We start from the raw sequence: 10747 nt of genomic DNA on the forward strand, positions 1-10747 counted from the left end.
TACATTTGCTGAGGAGTGCTTTACTTCCAATTATGTGGTCAATTTTGGAATAAGTGTTATGTGGTGCTGAGAAGAATGTATATTCTGTTGATTTGGAGTGGAGAATTCTGTAGATGTCTATTAAGTCCGCTTGGTGCAGAGATGAGTTCAATTCCTGGATATCCTTGTTAACTTTCTGTCTCATTGATCTGTCTAATGTTGACAGTGGGGTGTTAAGTCTCCCATTATTATTGTGTGGGAGTCAAATAATTATCAATAGTATTTTTAGCCTTGCAGTCACATATGATCTCTATGTATTTGTCATTGCCTTTTTGTTTTTTTAAGCAAATGTTTAAAAATATAAATGTTCTCTGTGTCCTTCACCATGTTTTCATGCTTTGTGATAGTGGCTGAAGTTTAGAGACTTGTTTTAATAAACAGTGTTCTGAAATGTTGATCTGATTGCCTCTGGCAAAAGATGTGTAATCATGACTTTTGATGAACTTATTTTAAAAATAGATGCACAGTTGATCTCTTGTTGCACGCATTTTGGCAAATTCATGAGAGATATTATCTATAAACATGACACTTGCAAAACCTACCATACCCTGAAAGTTTGCTATCTAGAAATTAAGTGCCTAGTTTTCATTCACATTAATATTTAGGTAAGACATGTTTTATTTCTAAATAGACTGTCAAACTTTTTTCATATTTTAATGTATAATAGTGATGACCTTTTTAAAAAGACTCAATGTAATTCGTTTTCTCATTTAAGCCATTAACTGCCCCCTTTGAATAGTATTGTTGCTGCTTTCTCTTATAAATTGATGATGTCTCAGGCTCTCAATTTGCAATTACATTAGTTTCTTGTAGTTGAGCTGTGGCTCTGCACTGTTTGGGCCTGTAGAGGCATCCTTCACAAGTCCCTGGCAGGTGGCCTTTAGCAGGCTCAAAGGTGACCTTTAAGCCATTCTTAGTATCACTGTGAAAAAGCATCCAGATTTTCCCCCAAAAAGGCCAAGTAGTTGCATGATGTGTTGTGGATTTTAGGGATATATTTTGCCTATTTCACATACTTTTTTCCAAGGAGATAGGTGAGCTTACACATTTAAAGGGTTGAACTGTTTTTCTTCTGTGTATAATTTTATTTGAGATGGTGTCTCGCTTGTCACTCAGTTTGGAGTGCAGTGCAATGGTGTGATCACGGCTCACTGTGGCCTCAAACTTCCAGGTTTAAGCCATCCTCCCACCTCAGCCTTCTAAGTAGCTGACACTACAGATGTATGCCACCACACCCAGTTAATTTTTTTTTTGGATTTTTTGAAGAGACAGGATTTCGCCGTGGCTGCCTAGCTGGTCTCAAACTCCTGGGCTTAAGTGATCTGCCTGCCTCAGCCTCACAAAGTGTTGAGATTACAGGCGTGAGCCACTGTACCCGGCCTTTTTATAATTTTAATAATAATCTGTCAAATAATCCTTCATTACTTTTGCTTTTTAAATTCTTGTTGTATTTTACTAAACAATGCTTAATCTCGCTGATAAACCGTTTTAGCAGAAGGGTGTCCGATGAGTACCACCCCTCCCACCCCAGCTTTTTTTTTCTTTTCTCAAAGTTGCAAGGTCTCCCTGTGTTGACCAGGCAGGAGTGTAGTGGTGTGATTATAGCTCACTGCAGCCTCAACTTCCTGGGCTCAAGAGATCCTCTCACCTCAACCACCCCAGTAGCTGGGACCACAAACATGCACCACCATGCCCAGCTAATTTTTTTTTTTTTTTTTAAGTAAAGACAAGGTCTCATTATGTTGCCCAGGCTGGTCTCAAACTCCTAGTGGCATTTAATTTCTGTTTTGGTATCGGCTCTGAAAGACCTGTTGAGAAGGTACTTGGAACTCTTGATATTTTCCAAAATCTGTTTTACCAAGATAAATTTTAAGGAGAGCAACAGAAAATAAAGCACAAATGTGGTTTTTTTGTTGGTTTTTTATTTATTTATGTTTGAGACGGAGTTTCGCTCTTGTCGCCCAGGCTGGAGTACAGTGGTGCGGTATCGGCACGCCGCAACCTCCCCCTCGTCCCAGGTTCAGGTGATTCTCCTGTCTCAGCCTCCCAAGTAGCTGGGATTACAGGCGCCCATCACCACACCCGGCTGATTTTTGTATTTTTAGTAGAGACGGGGTTTCACTATGTTGGCCAGGCTAGTCTTGAACTCCTGACCTCAGGTGATCCACCTGCCTTGGCCTCCCAGAGTGCTGGGATTACAGGCATGAGCCACCACGTGGTTTTTAATCAATATTATTTAATAATGAGCTGGATTAAGAGAGGTGATTTTTTTTTACTCAACAGAAAGTTGATTGGGTTTTTAAAAAACAGCTTCTCTTGTTTTCAATAATTAAGGCTTAAAAAATCTCTAAGCGTTCTCTTTGAGATATTTGGATTCTATAAAAATGAAACGCTTTGTTTCTTAACCAAATGATAATTCCTTAAGTTGCATTATTTGGTTCAATTATAGTGAATTTCCTGGTAGAAATTTTATTTTCTCTGAAGCAGAGTCAGTCATCTTAATATCACCATGTCAACCAGAAGAGAAGGAAATCTAATATGCATAATAAAGAGAGAACACTGACACATGACTTCTTTAAAAGTCTCTGAAATTCAACATATCATTTTTTATACCAGAATGTGAACAAAAATTTAATCTTTTCCTCTTCATCTATGTCTCATGATGTATTTGTGTGATTTTAAAGAACATTTTGGGGTTTTTGAGTTCTATGTGAATGTGACCATGTTTTCTGTATAATCTTGCCATCCCTTCTTTGGAAAACATGGGTCACTGTTAAAGTATGTCATGGATGCTGATGTGGCGTCTGAGTAAGCCTAGTGAGCACGAGGGTGTGTGTGGACGTGGGCGCGTGCATGTATTTGTTCGTTTCTAATCGAGCCATTCTTCTAGAGTCTTTAGGTCAGCTGTCACGTTGGGCTTTCCTCCTTTGTTCTTTTGAGTTGCTCTATGACTAGCCACAGACCCAACACTAAAAAGGAAGGCTTTTAACGGATTAATTCCATCCTTTCCTTCGCCTAACATTGTAGCAGCTGCGTTCTGCCCTTTCTGTGGCCCTGCAAGGAGAGGAGGCCTGTGTGTAACAGTCTTCTGTCAACATCTTCTGTCAATCCATTATAAGATTCCTAAAGCACATGGAATGAGATAGTTCCCAGGAAAACTCTTTGTCAAGGCCAGTCCATGTGGGAAAAATATTTCTGTGCTTAGTCTTATAACGATGACTGTTTTTGTTTTATGGGGTCAGGAGAAATTTGACTTATAAGACAGCATTGTGCTATGCCTCCATACTTACCTGCCCTTTCTTTCTGAACTCTTGCAGGTAGCAGCAGTACCTGTCCAAAGATCGCTTTAATTCCGCCTTGCTCCATAAGCAGCACAACCACACTGGTTGGTGAGAATGTATCTGAAGAAGAGGCTCAGGGAATAAATGGGAACAGGCCAGCGAAACACTCAGCTGCAAGTCCAAAGCCACAAGGTATGCTCATTGAGGGTTTGTGATCAGGGTGGGTACTTCGTTGATCAAAGAAGGCTAACCAGGAAAATGATGGCCACAAAGAAAGTGTTTTAAGCTAGAAGGAAGGAATTGGGTACATTATTTTTAGAGACTAGTCCATCTGTGCATCTTCTCAGGCAGAGGTTGCTATTTGCTCTGCTACTGAAACAACATACATTTCTCTATTATGGATCTTTTCATGTCGCTGAAATTGTTTGCATGTCATCTTAACGGAACTGTGATGTCTTTATTATGCCTGACCTAGCACAGGGACTTACTGTCTATGTAATAAATGTGTTTGGAGCTACTGTTAGAAAGAAATGATTTGCTAGATGTCAGCATTTGTGAAACATAATTCTAAAACAGCAGCACTTCATGTACTTATCAAGAACATGACTTGAAAATATTAAGGAGGTGGGGCCTGAAAACACCTGATAGTGTTTTTATACTACCACTTTCTGTGGAGGTATTGTTTCTTCCACAGAAAGGAACAGTAACAGCCCTTCATTCAGGATTCTGTGGCCAGTGAGGGTAAAGAAAAAGCCATAATGGTAGGAAGCTTGAATGATTTTTTTCAGTGACCATTTCCTTTTACAAATAAATTTCCAGTGAACTTGGTATTAACTTTGAGAAGCAAAAAATTATAGTTTTGATGATAGAGAGCAAGGCCTTTTGAAATGGAACACAAAAGCTAATCTACCCTGTGGTTTAAAGTGTAGTTTCTTCCTTATAGATTTTCACTTATAATGAATGCTAAACTGATATGAGAAACAATACTGGGCATTGTCATAGTTACTATAGTTGGGAAAAATCAATTTCTATTTTTGTTTATTTTGTGTTTACTTAGGTCTCTTTCCTGTTCTTGCAAAGAAAAATGTATTCTAGAGCATGCATTATAAAATAAGTGGTGTTATTCCTTAAAGTTGTATGTTTTAAGGATTTCTGAAAAAAAATTTTAAAACAAGTTTAAAATGAATCTTCTAGATTATGGGATATTTGTCTTGTTCTCACTACAGTTATATTTGTGGTGATATGGAATATCACTATCAAGCAAGGTCAGATAATTGATGATTTGGATGAGTAGCCTATTCATGATCTTACAACCATTTCTTTTGACTACACTGCTCCTTTATAGCATTGATGTGAATATAAGCATGACTTTTTTTGACCATGATTTGAGCCTTTTTATTTCCAAAATATGAAATTCCATTTCACCCATTAGACCCGAGTTGACAAAGATCCAGTGTGAGGTAAGAATATTAACAATGAATACAATTCTAGTTGATGTAATTTTCCTGATCAAAGGAAGAATTTCATTACTGAAAAAGCGCTTATTTTTGGAAGATGCACTGCAATACTTCATTGTTTTCCAAAGTCAGTGTATTGAGAGATATAATAAGAGTGTCCTTCCTGAGCTGCGTGTGCCAAAATAATCCCCTTTTTAAGTAGACAACACTAACCTTGCTTTTGCTGTTTTGTAGTTATATTAAAACCACTATATAGTTATTTAAATACATATTTACTTCCTATCTTAAATATGGGCTAATTATGTATATATACTTTTCTAACTAAAGGGAATATTTGCAGATACTAAATAAATCACAGAGTACTTTATAGTTCTTTTTCAAAATACTTTCAAGTGGTGTTTGGCCTTTCCCTTATACCCATGGCTAAAGTTTTAACCCCACCTTTCACCCTGTCCTTTCATATTTCCCTATGGTGTAGTCTGTTCAGGCTGCTGTAACAAAATACCATAAATTGGGTAGCTTATAAACAACAGAAATGTAGTTCTCACAGTTCTGTGGTATGAAAGTCCAAGATCAGATTCAGGGTCTGATGAGGGCTTGCTTTCTGGTCCACAGATGGGTCCAAGATCAGATTCAGGGTGTAATGAGGGCCTGCTTTCTGGTCTGTAGATGGCCATCTTTTCACTATAACCTCACAGGGTGGAAGGGGTGAGAGCTCTTTCTGGGGCCTCTTTTCAATGGCACTAATTTGATTAATGAGAGCTCAGTCCTCATGACCTAATCACCTCCCAAAGGCCCCACCTCTTCATATTGTCACCTTGGGAATGAGGATGTCAACATGAATTTTGGGACACAAACACACACTCAGACCATAGCACTCCACACGAACTTTATTTTTTCTCATTCATTACAACCTGAACTGCTGTATATTTTACTCATCAGCTCAGTTTCTTCTGCCTATGTGTCCGCTCACATAGTACATAACCAGTCTTCAATAATACTGCTATATCGCTACATTTCTTCCCCTTTGTTTCTGCTACTGTTTAAAACTTTGAATATGTGCCGTGTAGCGACCAATGTCCCTGAAATGAGGCTACATCTTAGTATTGTCAGATGAGCTGCCACATAGATTGGTCAGCAAGTCAATCAACAGTACCCAATAATGAGTGTTTGTTTAGTGGAGAGAGCTAATTTTAATTTCTCCTAACATTTGGGTGACTGAGGCAGAGAAGAGAAGGGGGTGCTAATAGGGACCTACTGTGTGGAGCAAGGAATTATCACCCTGACACCTTTGTTCTTGCCTCACTGCAAATCCCTTACAAGTTGTGAATGGTGAGGTTGCTGGGGCTTCAAGGTCACTGTGTGGGGTCCTAACAAGGGAAGGGGAGTCAGGCTGGCAGGAGCAGGGGAAAGCAGAAAGAAAAAGCAGATAAACTGTTAAGTCTGCCTTTCTTCCTGGTCCAGGGCACGTAGCCCTCCTGTGCAAATAACTCACAATCTTCCTGCACTGACTTATCACCAGACACGTGGCTGATAGAAAAATGGAAATTAGCTCACTGCAACCTTGGCATCATCAGTACTGCATGTAGCCCTCTCCAGCACCATGCTGTAAAATCCCTAGGAAACCTTTGTCTCTTTGTAGTCAGCTCCTCTCTTGCTGATCTGCCTGTTGCTTTCTTGCAGTGTATTTTCGTATTTTGTCTAATAAATATGCCTTTCTCTACCTACCTGTCTTGGTGAATTCCTTTACTGCCCATGCCACCAGCCCCTGATAGTTGCTACCCACAACACTATGTTATTTTAGTTTAATTTAGGACTCTTATTCTAGGTGAGTAGTTCTCAAGTAGAGACAGTTTTGCCCACACTTGCATATCCTCTCCCGACAATAGGACATTGGTAGTATCTGGGGACATTTCTGCTTGACACTGCTTGTGGGAGTTGCTACTTGCAGCCGGTGAGTAGAGGGTAGGGTTGCTCTATATCCTGCAATGCACGGAACAGTCCACAACTAAGAATTCATACAAACTATAATATCAGTTGCTGCATTTGCAAAACTCGGATCTAGATAAAAATAAGCACATAATTATATCTTTTTTTCCTTATGTAGATTGCTAAGAAGGTTATAGTTATAATTTATTGTGGGAATTTTTTTTTTTTTTTTTGAGAAAGATGGTTTTATTCTGTCACCTAGGCTGGAGTGCAGTGGTGCAATCTCGGCTCACTGCAGCCTCCGCCTCCCAGGTTTAAGTGATTCTCCTGCCTCAGCCTCCCCAGTTGCTGGACTACAGGCATGCACCACAACGCCCAGCTAATTTTTGTATTTTTTGGTAGAGATCGGGTTTTACCATGTTGGCAAGGCTGGTCTCGAACTCCTCACCTCAGGTGATCTGCCTGCCTTGGCCTCCCAAAGTGCTGGGATTACAGGTATGAGTCACCATGCCTGGCCTATTGTGATAATTTTAAAAGGGAAATTATTGCACATCTTTATTAGTGGTGATTATGTAGTAATGTCTCTGGAACAATATATGGTTTATGTTTATTAATTACCAGTAAGTAAATATTTTTGAAGAATTATCTGTAGGTTTTTAAAAGGTGAATGAGCTAAGTTTTATTTTAAGCCTGAAAAAGGAATGACCAGAATGGCAGCCCTTTGCATGGTGTTTCAAAATCAGCAGAAAGAAAGAAAGATAAATTTTAGATTAGAGATTGGATAAACTTGCATTTGGATCCAAATTGAAATACGTAGATTTCGAAATGGATTTGTTTCATAATTAGAGCTTGTTTTGCCTTAGCCTCAGAAAATACCCTAAGGCCTTGGAAATAATGGCTTATTCACTTTATACCAATCCTAATAGTCAAACAAATTACTAAGCAACCTCCAGCATAAGTCTTTCTTCTTGTTAACCACTTTTAATACTGGTCTGTTTCCTAACATGCTAGACAGTGACTCAAAATAACTCCTTTAGTAGTTAAAGTTAATAGTTCTTTTTCTCTTAACAGCTTTTATCCAGAACATTCTCCGTAATTCCTGATTATTTTTATAAAGTGCAAATTGTCACATAATGTCTCAATCATTAAATGCTTTAAAGAGCCACATTGTTGTTTGAGTAACTCACATAAATATAGAGTACTTAAACCTATTCATTAGCTTCTAAAATAAAAGTCTATGTATAATGATCCATTCTTTTAAAAGTGTAATGTTATAATGCATTTATACATAGCCAGCTTTTGTTGTTTCTGTTTTTAAAAAGAAGAGTAATTGAAGACTACTGACTTAAACTGGCAATTAGTTTCTTTTCATTCTAGATAATCACTTTGAATAATCAACTTTTTTTCCTATTTACATCTGTAAATATGGGTGTAATAAAACCCATCTTATTTGTAGTCGAATAGAGATCTCAGACTTAACATGTATGAAACTGAACTGCTATTCTCCTCTCCAAAAATTGCTCTGCCTGCTATGTCACTTGACCACCATTCCATCCTTCTGGTAGTTGAGACCCAAGGCTTCAGAGTCATCCTTGCCTCCCCTCTCTTTCTCTAATATGTCTCACTTAATCTTATCAGGAAATCTACTTTAAAAATATACCTAGAATCTAAGTATTTCTCACTGCCTTTTCCTAAGCACTGTAATCTCTTGCCTGAATTTCTACAATATCCGCTTAATTGTCCACCCTGCTTCTCCCCTGTTCCTCCTCTACATTCTCAACACAGCTCCCAGAGTGATCCTGCTGAAAGTTAAGTTATATCATGTTACATTTCAGCTCAGAACCCTGCAGGGACTTCTCATTTCATGCAAAGTCAAAATAAGTGGTCCAGAGTCTACTTTCTCAGGCCTCCCTATGCACTACTTTTGTCCGCATGCTCATTCTGCTCCAGTCCTGCTGGCCTCCAGACCCCAGGTGTCCCTGGCTCTCATTCCACCTGCTGGAAAGCCCTTCCCCAAACAATTCCTTCCGCTTCAAGGCTTACTCAAATCCTAACTTTTCACAGAGGCCTAACTTTGAACACCCTGTTTAAGACTGAAATCTGCCCTCCCTTTGACTTCCCACACCCTGGATCGTATTGATCTTGTTCTTTTAGCCCTCACCACATTTTCTTCTAGCACTTACCTCCTACCAATAAATGATTTACTTGCTATTTTTTTGTTTATTTTTCCTTTGCTCAAGTGCCTCGAACCTAGTGGATATGCAATAAATATTCATTTAATTAATGAAAAAGTGAAACAGCCTATATAGAGGTATGAGAATTGTTCTAGGATATATATTTTTTAAATGCTGAATTCTTAGTGGTTTTATAAATTTATACTCTTATCAAAAATGTTGTGTTCACATTACTTCATATCTTCACTGATACTTGGTATTGTCAGATTTAAAATTCTAGTCAAGCCAGGCATGGTGGCTCACACTTGTAATCCCAGCACTTTGGGAGGCCAAGGTGGGTGGATCACGAGGTCAGGAGTTCGAGACCAGCCTGGCCAACATGGTGAAACCCCATCTCTACTAAAGATAGAAAAAATTAGCCAGTCATGGGAGTGCGCACCTGTAATCCCAACTATTTGGGAGTTTGAGGCAGCAGAATTGCTTGAACCCAGGAGGCGGAGGTTGCAGTGAGCTGAGATCGTGCCATTGTCCTCCAGCCTGGGCGAGAGGTTGAGACTCTGTCTCAAAAAAACAGAAAAAAAGTAAAAAGAAATGCTAAAATTGTAGTCAATCTGATTTGTCTGAAATAGTATCAGCTTATGGATTTAATTTATATTTCCCTGAAATACTAATAAGTGAGTGTGAACACTGTTTTTCCTGTCTATATCCTTTGAGTTGTTAGGTCTTTTAGTTAATAGTGCATAGTAGTTTTTTATTTTATTTATTTATTTACTTACTTATTTATTTATTTATTTATTTTGAGATGGAGTTTTGCTCTCATTGCCCAGGCTGAAGTGTAGTGGCACAATCTCAACTCACAGCAACCTCCACCTCCCAGGTTCAAGCGATTCTCCTGCCTCAGCCTCCCAAGTAACTGGGACTACAGGCATGTGCCACCACACCCAGCTAATTTTTGTATTTTTAGTAGAGTCAGGGTTTTGCCATGTTATCCAGGCTGGTCTTGAACTCCTGACCTCAGGTGAGCCACCTGTCTCGACCTCCCAAAGTACTAGGCTTACAGGCATGCGACACCGTGCCCGAGTTTTTTTATCCTGATTGTTATTCCTTTCTTCGTTATATATAATACAAAAGTCTTATCTGGGTCGGTAAGATCCAGTTCTTCACAGGGCCTTGTAGAAGAACCAAGGACTCCTGAACAAAGAAAGGGGCAGATGAAGGGCATTCTTGCATTTTGAAACTTTGTATCCTGCCACAAAATTTCACATAGATATTATATGGTTATCTTAAAAATAGATGTCTCATATATGTTAATCTTGTGCAAGTACAAAGTGCTTTCATAGGTAGGGTTCTTTCATGTGTTTTTGAATCCTTTTCTAGTCATTTACTTCTCAAAGTAGCTGTGTGTTACTTTTTCAGTCTTTGATAGGAGCAATAAGATTAAATATGAATTCATTTTATTTGAAATAGTGATTTTCCTTAAGAGCTGAATGTTGCTGGGCATGGTGGCTCACACCTGTAATCCCAGCACTTTGGGAGTCTGAGGCAGGCAGATCACCTGAGGTCAGGAGTTTGAGGCCAACCTGGCCAACATGGCAAAACCCCGTCTCTACTAAAAGTATAAAACTTAACGGTGTGGTGGCAGGTGCCTGTAATCCCAGCTACTCTGGAGGCTGAGGCACAAGAATCACTTGAACCCAGAAGGCAGAGGTTGCAGTGAGCTGAGATTGCACCACTGCACTCCAGCCTGGGTGACAGAGTGAGATTTGGTCTCCAAAAAAAAAAAAACAGTTGAATGTTAACCTATAATCATGGGTTACAAGAAGTATTTTTTTTTTTTATTATTATACTTTAAGTTCTAGGGTACATG

At 38.9% G+C, this 10747-nt stretch overlaps 1 protein-coding gene across 1 annotated transcript in view; it reads left to right on the forward strand.

Moving 5' to 3' along the window:
* The window catches only part of FGD4 (FYVE, RhoGEF and PH domain containing 4), a 276256-nt gene that overhangs the window by 181324 nt on the left and 84185 nt on the right, over window positions 1–10747 (forward strand). Inside the window, exon 2 of the mRNA XM_011955160.1 lies at window positions 3357–3512. Coding sequence (XP_011810550.1) covers window positions 3357–3512 — 156 coding nt within the window. The remainder of the gene's footprint in view (window positions 1–3356; window positions 3513–10747) is intronic.

This window comes from Colobus angolensis, unplaced genomic scaffold, assembly GCF_000951035.1.
Source record: "Colobus angolensis palliatus isolate OR3802 unplaced genomic scaffold, Cang.pa_1.0 Scaffold397, whole genome shotgun sequence".
NCBI lineage: Eukaryota > Metazoa > Chordata > Mammalia > Primates > Cercopithecidae > Colobus > Colobus angolensis.